Below are 13147 nucleotides of genomic sequence, written 5' to 3'. Positions count from 1 at the left end.
TGCCCTCATTCATAAAGATCCCACCACACTGGAGACATGTGCCTGAGTGGGAAGAGACGCCAGCAACCTGGAAATGTGGCAAGTTAACATGCTAGGACTCGACGCTGATGGCGGAGATCATACTGTCCATGAGGATTATGGTGCCCATGCAGAAGAACGCCTTCCCACCCCTTCTCGGTTACCCCACTAGCCCAGAGCACAGGCCTCCACAGTCCTCCCACTCATCACACCCTCAGTAACCGAGAATCAGTTACAGAAGCATAGCCTGGGCTTTCCTGACTCCCACCCTGCGTCCATTAACCCTTCGGCTTCTCTGTGACGTAGGAGACCAGTCAGGGGATGAGAACATCACTCAGATGCTCAAGCGGGCTCACGACTGCCGGAAAGCCGCTGAGAATGCCGCCAAAGCCCTGCTTATGAAGCTGGACGGCAGCTGCGGGGGAGCCTTCGCTGTGGCTGGCTGCGGCGTACAGCCCTGGGAGAGCCTGTCCTCCAACAGCCATACCAGGTACGACTCGGTGCTCTGCCCTGGGACTCCTCCGCCCGCGGTGGCCTTCTCGCTGGCCCACTCTAGGGGACTGTGCAGCTTGGATACGGCAGAGTTGCTTCGTGCTCACACCCTGTCCTCTCCAAGGAGACAGAGCTATGAGGAGGGGCTGCAGGGTGGCCCTGGTATGCCTATGTGGAAAGGACAGTCCGGGAGAGACAGGGCTGTAGAATGTGTAAAATGTAGAATGGGCATGGGCATGTTGCGAATGATAGAGGTGGAAAATGAGCCTACTCTCTGTCTGGTGTTCTTTTCCCTGTACTGTTTCTTTATTATTCTCCATTTCCTGGAATGGCTAATATACCGTCTTATTAATTGGTCTTAATATTAAAAACCCAGAGTCAGACATCAGGGTGAAAGCTGAAAGATCAGAGAAGCAGAGCAACCAGCCACTAGAAAGACGTCTTACCTCTAGGAATCCTCAGACTGATGGGGGCCAAGCTCCTGTCTCCACCCCGCCTTATCACTTCCTCTCTCCGCCCAGCCATATCACTTCCTGTTACTTCCTCCCAAGTGCTGGGACTGAAGGCCTGTGCCTCCCAAGGACTGGAATCAAAGGCATGAGATCCCAAGTGCTGGGATTCAAGGTGTTTGCCACCACTGCCTGGCCTCTCCTGGCTAGCTCCACACTCTATCTCCAGGCAGGCTTTATTTGTTAGAGCACAAGCTAATGCTCACTGCAAGAGACCCAGCCTCCCTTCAGCTAGTTTCGGATTCCACTCTCTGTCTCGTGCCCCTGTCCTTCAAGAGCTCCGCTGTGGCAAGAGGCTGTGCTCTCATCTCTTTTATCAAGTGACGATGGATGAATTTATAGCACCTCCTAGGCAGGCACTTGATCGTGAACCTGAGGTCGAGTTTACCATCTATGAGTAAGTGGGCTCTTAGGAGCAATGAAGAAGAAAGCAGCGGAGACTCTAAGCATTGTCACTGGTGCAGGTGGCTCTTTCTGGATGGGGGCAGGGCACCAGAATGAAGCCCCTGGTAGCTTTTATTTTGATCATTTCTTGTCACCAAAGCTCTACCGGCTGTCATGGACCTCCTCCTCCCCTTACATGCCAGTTTTCAGACCGGAATGCAGTTGATAGGTTCTTACTGGACTTTCAGGTAGGGAAAGCCAAGGGTGACTCACCCCATTTTCACAGGTGAGAACACCTTGGCTTTGAGATGTGTAAGTGACTTGTGTAAGAGCAAATGCCTGCTAAGAGGGAAATCTAGCCCTTCAGCACCACGCATGGTGTTCCTCCTACTCCGCACATTAGCTCTCATGTCATTATAAGACAGTCTGCTTGCATGCAAGTGACCAGAGCTACATCAGGATCAATGGGCTGTCCAAGGCCAAAGCAAAAGTACTGATGTTGTCCTGATGCCTAAAAGCAATTAGATACTTCCCTCTCCCACTGGAGGGAACAACCACTCACCTCAATGTATCCCCATGTCCCAGGAGGAAGTACAGTCACAATCCCACATTTGACCACTTGCCTACAAACACAGGGGCATATTTATTCCAAGCTGAAGCAGCAATTGTCTTATTTGGCAGCACATAGATTATAATTTTTCCCTTAAAACCATATTCTTCTGTTTAAATACAGAAGCCTGTGTCCTTCTCCATGATGTTTGCAGGTATTTATAATCTATAGTTTCTATGTTTAAGTAGATATTCAGTGTTCAGCCTATCAGTGAGAGTCTTCTGTTGAATTAATGAATGTTAGGAGTTGGGTGAAAGGGAAATGTCTTGCTTAATTGTCTGCACACCTCTCCCCTTCCTTCACATAATTCTGCTGTTTCCATTGGAGTCAGAGACAACTCTGGAGTAGGTCAAAAGTGAGGACAGTTCCCTAGCCTTCTATTAGTGGAGAACTGACCTTGAATACTTGTTACAGGAGATAGCTGAAGTAAAGGTAAGCTTGATTGTTAGAACATTTTCTTGAGAAATTTAATTGTTCATCTTGTATATCTATGGGTTGAGAGACACTCAGACACAGACTCTGCTTTCAAAAATGAGCTCACTAAAGACTGACCCTGGCTCAGGCGCTTGCTGCGCAAGCGTGAGGACCCAGGTTCAAGTCCCAGCCCCCACATAGACGCTGAGCAAGCATGATGCCTGCCTAGAATCCTAGTGCTCAGGAGGTACGAATAGGGCCAGGAAGACACCCACATACATACACACATGCACATGCACACACATGCACATACCCACACATACATGAGAGGGGAGAAAAGGGGGTTCTTTTTTAACAAATTTTTGTCTCAAATGGATCTTCCATCAACACAGGTTTTTAACTCTGGTTCCACTAAATTGTCATTTCCCCCCTACCCCTGTCAGAGCAGTTCAGAAGCTGTACAGAAGAACACACAGGGCATTCATGTGGCTCTCCATAATCAGAAAACAGACACAGTTGGATTGTTTTGTGATGAACATAGGTTCATACAATGTTCCTAACCACCAAGTCACACTATTCTCAGTAATTTTATTTATAAGCCTTGGAATTCTGGCTCAAACACTGTCCTAGGAAAATGGAGCCTTCTGAGCCAGGGCTTTGTGAGGTTCAGTACACCCACTTCCCTCCCACTGTGACCACCAGGCAAGATGTGCAGTCAGGGTGTCAGCCAGTGCCACCCAAGGTCTCAGGAGAGGCATGCTCAGGTCAGGTCCCCAGAGGCATCTGACAGCTCCTGAGGACAAGAGGGTTAATGGCTTTAGGAAGGAATAGCAGAGGGTTAGTTACCCAGCAAAAAGGATCAGAATGATAGTCATCTCTCAGCTGATGCCCTTGGCGGGACCCCAGCATGAAAGCAAAAAGAAAACCTTTCACATTTTAAAGTTACAGCTGCAGATCTATCGGAAAGCAGGGTTGTCTTAATGGATGGAGTAGCCAGGCAGTGCTGGATGCCTCCATAGCTTTATCAACAAATCACGCACAGGCAAATGGACTGGAGTGTCAGAGAGTGGAGCTAGGCATGAGCAAGCCGCCTCCCCTTTGTGACAAGCACTGTGCTCTCTGCTCAGTCTGTGGAAGTGTACTCACTGAGCCAAATCCACGAAAGCACAGAAAAGCCATAGCAAGTGTGCCCTCCTAGAAATTGAGATGGAGGCTCTTTTGTTTCAGTATAAAATGGGCACAGGGGGTGTGCAATCTGTGAAGGGTGATTCAGCCTTGCTGTGACGCCTCCTCCTGCCTTGGGAACCTGGAATGCTGGCTGGCTAGCCAGGCTGTCTGGGGCACAATGCCCAAATTGCAGTGGAGGGCAATGGAGCACCAGAAGGACCTGGCCCACACCCTCTATACCAGTCCCAGTTAAGATGAAGTTTCCTGGGGCCGAGTGGATTAGACCAGTGGAACACTGTCTGATGCAAAGGTGTTGTCCTGGAACCACTATCCAGTTAGGCCAGGTCTCTGCCACCCCCAGCAGCAAGCAACAAGGACCGAGAGTCACACAGGCCTGACTGTTATAGTGCCATATTACAGAAAAAGAGAGGCCCTTCCCCCGGGTATCAGGAGAGAGTGTTCAAAGTGGGCGGGGGGGGGGGGATGCTTGCTAGTGTTAGTGAGCACCAGCACCCAGCTGAGACATGCTAGTCCAGTCCTAGTCACTTTCCTTCTCCATTCATGTGACTACAGTAGCAATATGAAATGCTTTCTGTACTTTTTTTCTTCTTCTTAAGACTTGACTTTAGGAACCGGTCGAACCCACACATTCATTTTAAAAATCAATAACTAAGTCCTAGCATTACAAAATGCACACTCCACAATGTGACAGTTCTCCATGCTAGAATCCCCACCAGGACACTGGGTAGTACTTTGGGATAGAATTCCATCATATCACTGGGGCTTTATAAAATAAGATTTGGGGTTGCAAAGGACAGAAATACATAAACAGCTTAAGAGGGGCCCTGACTGAAAGGCTGTCGGGCCCTATATGCATGAGATAAATGCCAGCTTAAGGCAGAGGGTTGTCATACTTCTGAGTGGCAAGTCATACAGGTGAACAGTCACACACACCAGGCTCTGTGTCCCGTCTTTGTGGCTCTGTGCTGGCTGCATTTTCCTCCTGTTACAGCAACCTTCTCTGGATGTCAGGAAATCAGCGGACAGCCTGCATGTCTATCTGAGGCTAACTGGTTCATAGGTGCCATAAGAAAAACCTACGTCAGTGGGACCTGGTTCTTTTAGTCTCCAGGATGGGTCATCCGGAAGTCAGAGATGGCACCTGGTGCAGAGGAACAGAAGAAATGGCATTTGGCATCTAGAGCTAGTTTGACTGGTGTGTCAGAAGGCAGACAGGGTAGGCAGAGGGCAGGGGTTTGTGGGTAAGCAGAGAGCAGGGATTTGTTTTCGTTTTTTGAGCCTGGCAGTCATGCACCTCCCCTGGACTGTGGCTGGCAGCTTGAGCAGAGAGAGTTTCCAGCAGAATGTTCTGGTAATTAGCTGTTGCAGACTAAGCTATCTTTATAGGAGCTCCATCAGCGCAGAGGATCACCAAAAGAAACCTATGGCTCTTGTCTGGCTCCTCAGAAAACCAGGGCAAAACACAAACATGGATAGCTGAGTATGCCTGGGCTCTTGATCTGCAGGCTTTCCTTCCATCCTGCTCTCAGAGCACCTCCAGGCTCTGGAGAGGAGGGATCAGGCTGCCTGTAGAAAGTGATTTATTCCCCTTGACAGCTGAGCTCATCCTGCATTCCAAGCCGGGAGAGGTAATGGATGACTTAGCCCTTGCCCAGCAGCCCGCAGCAGCCCCCAGGAGGCCAGAGGAAGGGCCAGTGGCTTCTCCTCCTTTTCCCATCATCATAATCAAATTGGGCTGTGGAACATTAAGGGCATGAAGCAGAATTGTAATTACCTTCGCCTGATCTGCTCCCCGCTGGTATCCTAGAAGGAAGAGAAGAGAGCTAGGCTGATGAGGCATGGGCTGTGGTACTTGCCTTGAAATTCAGCTTTCCCTGTGTAAGAGCAGGGAAAGCTCTTACCTCCTAATAGGGTAAGATCTGTGGACCAGGATATTTGTGCTTTTTTTCTTCATGTATAGCAAAGACAGTAGAAACCAAAACTGTCCTTTTTGGCCAGTGACCAACTCCAGGTCCCAGCAGGCAAAGGAACCCAATACTCCCTGCCCACTAATGTTCTTCCAGAGGGGTCTAGGTGGTCTCTGAGGCCTTTGAGAACTGACTTCTTGTCTCCTTTGTTGCAGCTTTTCTGCATGATGGCAAGTGTCTAGACTCTAGGGGACACTGAGGCTGGTGGTAGGCCTCTTCACTCAGCTGTCAGGGAAGTGTCCCTTATCCTGTTCCTCACCCAGAATGCACACAGGGTGGCCACCACCAGCTGGTCCGTTCACCGCTCTGGGAGGCAGGAGCCGCCAGTGTTTCTGTTGACTGCAGCCAGATGAGTTAGGCAATTCCCTCTGGGCGGTGAGGCTGGGGTGTGCCCAGAGAAGGCTGTGCAGGTGTGACCGGCTTCAGAGGCCTGCCAGCACTCACGGGCATCCACCGAAGCAGTTCAGTACATAGCAGCCCCACCCCTAGAAAAAATGTGAGGACAGCCAGTTGGTTATCTGCTGAGTTTCCATTTGTTGCTGCCCTGGTGGCAGGCACAGCATGGAATCTGTCTTAAGGAACAGATTGTTGTCACCCCTTCCCTACTCCCAGAAGTCTTGACACTGTGGGTGTTGGGGGAAGGGAGTGCCACCCTAAACAAGCCTAGGAGAGACTGAAGCCACTACCTCGGAGGCTATCTGAGAACTGGTGGGGCAGATTAGGCCCAACGGATAGAAATTCTTCCATACTATCTCTTTAGTTTGGACAGAAAAGCGAGAGAGCCCTACCTAGCTTTGAATTCTTTTAATTTTGCAATTTCTGTCTAGAATAAAAATTAACAAGGTTGCTTCAGTTATCAATGTCATAGTTCCAAAATTTGGATTTTGCAATTTCTATCTGAAATAAAAATTAACAAGGTTACTTAGTGTCATGTGAGTGGCACAGGGATATCGGTGATTCTCTGTACTTGGTTTGGTAAATACTTTTTAATGAAAGGAATGGCTTACACCTGAGTTAAGGTGGTGTCCGTCGTGGGGAGAGATTTCGTTGCTGAGGTTGAGGCCTCCTCCCAGCTGTCTGGCAGAGAGAAGCCCCATTGTTCCTCTTGCCTCCTTGTGTAAACCCAGGGCTCCTGGAAGCAATCTCCACACTCCACCCTGTGGAATGCCTGGTGAACAATGCTGTCACCTGGGCTCCTCCACCTGGGGAACACTGGCCTTCTGTCCCTTTGTCACTGCTGAGTGCAAGAAGGTGAGCCCTACCCGAAGGGGTCAGTGTGTGTGGCATGCCTACCCCTGAACTGTTTACAGACAGGTACATGGTGAGTCCCTCTGGTTCTGTAGGACTTGCTCTAACATACCCCATGTGGCAGGTCTGCCTGGCTCTGTCCTGATCCCTTCAGCAGCATGCATGGTTGTTAGGGGTGGTTAGGGTTTGTAGGGTTAGTGCTGAGGCTTCTGGCTGGGAGGTGGTATTACTTCCTTCTCATTCTTTCTAAAATGTAACACACATGATGACCCCTTGTTTTTAATCTCCCCACCGCCCACGCTTTCTGCTCAGGCTTACTCCAAGCTACTGGCATCTCCCCCAGAATTGTTGGGGTGTCCCCCTCCAGGGACCTCTCTGCCTTTTCCCTTGCCTCCTTACATCTTTCCTCAGCATAGAGACAGACCAGAGAGATCTGGACATGTAAATCTGGCCAGGGCCTCCTCTCACAAGCACGCAAAGTAACGTCCATTCCAATCCCAGAGAAGAAACTGTCCTTACAAACCCTTCGTGTTGTGACACCTGGTCGCCCCCTGCACCCCTGCTGGCCTGTTCCCCTGTTGCTGTCAGCTGGTTGATTCTACATGGGCCATAACTCCTCCTTGCTGGCCAAGCTTGCTGTTTGGGAGGTTTGAGTTTTCTACATGCTCAGCCCTGATCAGCCTCCCTCCAAATATCCACAGGGCTCTTTTTTTGTTCCTTCCTCCTTTAGGGCTAGTGGGTTGTTACCTTATCATGCAGGCCTTTCCCTTTGCTATTGCAGATAGTAAACCTATCCTCACTTTGGATTTCCCAAGTCTCTCATTTCACTTTCTATTATGGTGTGGGTCATGTCAGCTATACTACATAACGCCACTTGCTTATCTCTGCTGTTAGAATATGAGTTCCAAAAAGGTAGGGGTTTTTCCAGAGCCTAGAAGGGTGCCCTATGAAAAGCACCCTGATATTTTTGAAATAAATAACAACTATGTTTATCAAGTGCTTATGGTATACTGATTTAAGTACCTTACATTTCACTTTGTTTTATCATTGTCACAACTTTACAAAGCATTGATGTTATGACGCAGCCAGGAACCATGACATCTACAGAATGTAAGATGCTTGGGTCACAAGTGAGTGTGGCACTCCAGCATGAGATCTCTGCAAAGGGAAAGAGCCAATAGGAGATGCACAAAGCTATGACTACTCATGTAGATGTGGCTACATGTGTGCCTTTAAATACAGCAGTCATATGTCCAGACATACACACATGCAGAAAATGATTTTTAGGGATTTGAATATAGAGGCTGGGGTGTCATATTCAGGTCATGCTTGAGCCTCAAAGGAAGAACTTTTGTTGAATCCTTTGTCCAGGGCTGTCTGGAGGCAGAATTTCTTCCTCTCCGGGCCTTCAATGGACTGAATAAGGCCTATCCATAGACGGTGACTATTCTCCTCCACCAACATAACTGTCTAGCATCTAAAATAGACCCTCATAGTATTATCTAGACAGGTTTTTTTTTAAAGTACCTGAGTACTGTAGCCAAACTGGATGGCATAGGAAACTCCCTTCCCAGTGCCTGAGAGGTATTCAGTCTGATGGCCAGGCTCATCTTGTCCACGTCACCTCCCAGTGGCTCTGTCCTGTCCCAAGGGACAAAGCTAGTAAAGGCACGTCCCCTAGGAGCTTCCCATCCTAGAAGTTGCTCACATTGTTGGCTCTCTTTGATGCATTCCATCATATGCTAAACTTTACCTTATATCACATTATTATAGGACACAGCTTTGTATATATATATGTCTTTATTTCAGGGGGAATATCTCAGAATTCATTTTTAGAGTCTACATCATGATCTAAAATGTACTTTCAGTATCCATTTAGTCATTTGTTTATTATCTATTTATTTATTGTGTGTGTGTGTGTGTGTGTGTGTGTGTGTGTGTGTGTGTTTCTCTTTTATGACTGCCACCACAATAATGGTGGGGGGAGAGGAGACAAGGTCTAGTGGTGACAACTTGGAAACGTGGGGTTCCTTTTTGTCCCTCAGCACCACCAGCTCTACAGCCAGCAGCTGTGACACGGAGTTCACTAAAGAAGATGAGCAGAGGCTGAAGGATTATATCCAGCAGCTCAAGAACGACAGAGCTGCCGTCAAGCTCACCATGCTGGAACTGGAGAGCATCCACATCGATCCGCTCAGCTATGACGTCAAGCCAAGGGGCGACAGCCAGAGGCTGGACCTGGAGAATGCCGTGCTGATGCAGGAGCTGATGGCCATGAAGGTGTGCTGCAGGTTTCACGTTGTGTTGGGCCCACCTAGAGGAATACCTCTCAGGGCCCTGAGAGCACGGCCCCCAGCAGAGTTCAGTCAGTAATTACCTCTGTCCGGACGATAGCCGGTCTCTGTGGAGAAGGTTGGTTTTTGTTTGTGTAGAAGTCCTGTGGGCTGGACTTCATTGGAAAGGCAGCTGAACTCCAGGGGATGCTGTGGAGTGCCCCACTCAGTACTACTGCCCTGTCAAGGGTTGAGTTAGACCTGCAGCCCTTGTCTCTAATGGTGAACCCTGATCTCAGTAGTGGTAGAAGTCCTTGTTGGATCACCCACTCTGGTGGGAGCTGGAACAGGAGGAGACCATGGCAAAGCCAGCTTAGTAATTGGCAAAAAGCTCTGGTTTCCTGTCACCCTGGGGCATTAGGGGCTCTAAGTCTGTTTAGAATTCGTGCCCTCCAATGAGAGTTGGCAGAACAGGGCTCTTCACCCATGGGCTGAGCTACCTGCCAGTATTTCTAGAGAAAGGGAAGCCATAGTCCTGTTTTGGCAAGTAGTTATGCTGCCATCCCTTTAGCTCAGGGCACCCTGCATCTCAACCGAGCCCCAGCAGCGGGGAGGTTGGTTGGAGCAGCTGGTGCAGGTCCTCAGTCCGCTCTGGATTACACTGCCAGGCCCTGTTCCTCACCTCTCTAAGATGCTGGTGTTTGAATCTGGGAAGATGCAGGGCAGCAGGATGAGATGTGGGAATGCAGGCATCCCTCCTTGGTAGTAACCTCTACCCCTCTACTTGGCTCTTCATCCAGCCACTCAGCTCAGAGTGCTCACATTCCTCTGGCTGAGTTCTCAGGACTGCCTGTGAGCTTGGTCGGCCCTGAGTACACAATCACAGTGACTTTGTCGCAGCCAGGAACTTCTTTTGCAGACTCTTAGACCATGTGACATGAGCCATTAGCTTGTTCTTCTATTTTTTACTCCAAACATCATGTTTTCTTTTATCCAAAGACTAAGCATTTCCTTTTTATAGTTCAGCCAATATGTGGTGTGACAGATTTACTGCTAATCTGACCAAGGAAAGACGTGTGTGTGTGTGGTGTGTGTGTGTGTGTGTGTGTGTGTGTGTGTGTTAATGCTCTAATATTGCCTTTTTCACTTGAAATAAACTGCACTCATCTTGCACATTTTCTTGAAGATGTAGAAGTGGTGAAAGGCTGGAAGACCCTGTAACATGGACCTCAGGACCCAGAGCAGTGATTGTCCGTGTTCTGGCTTAGTTTTCCTACTGAGTGCCTCTGGAAAACTGACAACCAGCCCTGTCTCCTTTTCTCTAATGTGTTCACCAGTGTGCGCTGAACCACTCATTCCCTAGCCAGGGGACTATGTTGGAATTCACCATTTGTTCCAGCATATAAATGCTCTTGAGTAAACACTGCTCCTCTCTGGGTGATCTACTCGATCCCTTTTATAACCCACTCTTCTTTCTGCACGTCCTGTCTTTTTGTTAAGATCCTATTCTTTACCCCTTTAATGGTTGAAAATATTTGCTTTCTAGTTTTTCACATTCTTTTATTTCTGCTCCCATAAATGCTGATTCACTCCCATCGCATATGCTAACCAAGCTGGTGGTGGTGGCTGTGGCCATGGAGCATGCCTTTAATCCCAGCACTGGGGAGGGAGAGGCAGGAGGATCTCTGTGAGCTCGAGGCCAGCCTGGTCTACAAAGAGAGTTCCAGGACTATTATACAGAGAAACCCTGTCACAAAAAACAAACAAACACAAAAAAGCATATGCTAACCATGCATCCTCAGAGTGACTCATTTCCATTTCCACTAGGGATAGAATGTACATGTCTTCCTTGGAGGACATGTCTCCATGGTCTCCGGGGGGTCTCATAGCCCAGCACTCTGGCTGTCCTGATCCCTTGTGACCTGTGGATTGCAAAGGTCAGGTATTCATTTTTAATAATTTTTTTTTTGGCATGGGGATTCTTGTACTATCCATATACAAGCTTGAATTTTGATTTTTCAAAAGAGCTTATTTCTCTTCTCACCCATAGCCTGAGAGATGACAAGTTCCCTTGCCACACCTCCAGAAAGCAATTCCCTAGTCTTTTATTCAGGCAGGACTTCAAGAGTCTTTGCTCACATAGGTGGTATCAACATGGCTGCCTGCCTCACGGAGGCCAAGGCCCGCTCTTTCGTGGTCCTAAACAGATGTCAGGAACTTCAGAGCAGCAGTCTGTTGTCTCAAGCCGCCTTGTGAGTCTCCAGTGCAGACTTAGGCTGGTATTTCTGGCACTTGTACCTTCCCCTTTCCTCCCTGTAAGCTTGCTTTTGTGTGTGTGTTCCAAGAGCGGCCATCACATGAGTTCAGGATACACAGTTGCCATCGCCTTCGGAATCCCCCTCCTGACAGCAAAAGATGAGACGGCTTCCCGTAGGAAAACCCCTTCCGTTCTGGCTTTGTCTGATCATCACAGTAAAGCAGGCTTGGCCTGTTCCGAGAGGTCACTGAGCACAGTGACTAATGTGTCTGCCCCCAAGGAGGACAAGCCTTGGTGGGTACCCTTCAACTCTTCCTTGCTTTCAGAAGATTAAATGATTTACTTTCTGTGAACTCTTTAAACAGTGCTGTGTGCCCAAGGAAGACTGAGGGATGCCATTGTTTTCTGGCTCCTGGTCCAGGTCAGCACTGTCCTATTTTGGGTTCACATCTTACTTCACAGAAAACCACCAGTTCAGCCTTTTAGGAGATTTTCAGAAGTTATCTATCTGTGGGTCGGCTCAGTATGCACATGACACAGCCCTTAGGTTCAGTTCCCAGCATTGAGGAGACAAAAGGGCCTTATCTGATATGTAGTTTCCAGTGGGCGATGGCTGCTCCTGCTGATTTCATTTGGCCCCTCTGAAGTAGATGCTAGTATAATTAGCATTCCTCGGCCTTCCTGGCTCAGCTGCAGAGTGACAAGTGTGACATGGGAGTGAAATGGGAATTGGTGCCCAGTCAGACTTCTTTGCATGGATATTTCCTTGACAGCCCTAGGTGGATGCACCTTAGCCTTTGCATGCCAGAGAACAGGTTTCCACCAAGGCAAGTGTGTCCATTTGGGGTCCTAGAACATCTTAAAAGGTTCTTCCTTACACCAAAAGGAAGTCTGCTTGCCTGTGATTTCTACCCACGTAGAAATTCTAGTCCACAGGATGACAAAGCACTTGTCTACCTGTCAGCCCTTTAGACAGATGTGTGTGGAGATAGTTCGTCCCCAGCTTTGAAGTGATGTCTGGACTGCGTACCTGTGACTTATAGCCAGGTCTTCCTCTGCACCCATTCGGCGTGGCAGCCCTTTGGACATCCAGTGGAAGCAGCTTCTCATTGGCTTTGTGTGCCTTGTTCCACAGGAAGAGATGGCTGAGCTGAAGGCACAGCTGTACCTGTTGGAGAAAGAGAAGAAGGCCCTGGAGCTGAAACTGAGCACCAGGGAAGCCCAGGAGCAGGCCTATCTGGTGCACATCGAGCACCTCAAGTCCGAGGTGGAGGAGCAGAAGGAGCAGAGGATGCGGTCTCTGAGCTCCACCAGCAGCGGTGGCAAAGAGAAGCCTGGCAAGGTAGGGTGAGGATGGTGTGGGTGGGTGGATGGGTGGGTAGGGGGTGCCCTCAGGGCAGGCCCTACCTTCTGCCTTTACCTTGGGCCATCCTTCATGCTGTTGCCTCAGTTTCCTCATTTCCACAGGCGCCAGAGGTCCTAAGATATTGTAAAGAAACCAAATCCTCATTAGAAAGCAACACCTCACATTATATCGAAGTTTGGACTTTTTCCCACGTCACAGTCTTACCAGAGGCGTGGCCTGTGCCATGGTCTCAACCAGTTTCTAGCTGTTCCTCACGACAGACAGCCGTCACTGGGTTGAGATGTCCATGTTTCCGTGCTGTCATCTGTACCTATCGCCCTTAGATCTCAGAGTAAGGAGTGCTCGTCTGCATGTGGGTGAGGAAAATAAGGTTGGTTCCACAGAAGTGAGAGGTCTTGCTACTAAAAACAGCAGAGGGCTT

The 13147-nt window shown here is 48.9% G+C and overlaps 1 protein-coding gene across 3 annotated transcripts in view; it reads left to right on the top strand.

Annotated features, from left to right (window-relative positions):
* Window positions 1–13147, top strand: part of Mcc (MCC regulator of WNT signaling pathway) — a 366985-nt gene that overhangs the window by 336510 nt on the left and 17328 nt on the right. For all 3 annotated transcript variants that reach the window (XM_059246236.1, XM_059246233.1, XM_059246234.1), the window contains 3 exons: window positions 325–508; window positions 8876–9110; window positions 12496–12702. In XM_059246236.1, the coding sequence (XP_059102219.1) occupies window positions 325–508; window positions 8876–9110; window positions 12496–12702 (626 nt within the window). The remainder of the gene's footprint in view (window positions 1–324; window positions 509–8875; window positions 9111–12495; window positions 12703–13147) is intronic.

This window comes from Peromyscus eremicus, chromosome 19, assembly GCF_949786415.1.
Source record: "Peromyscus eremicus chromosome 19, PerEre_H2_v1, whole genome shotgun sequence".
NCBI lineage: Eukaryota > Metazoa > Chordata > Mammalia > Rodentia > Cricetidae > Peromyscus > Peromyscus eremicus.
The sequence above is the reverse complement of the archived record's forward strand: the minus strand, read 5'-3'. Positions and strand labels throughout refer to the sequence as shown.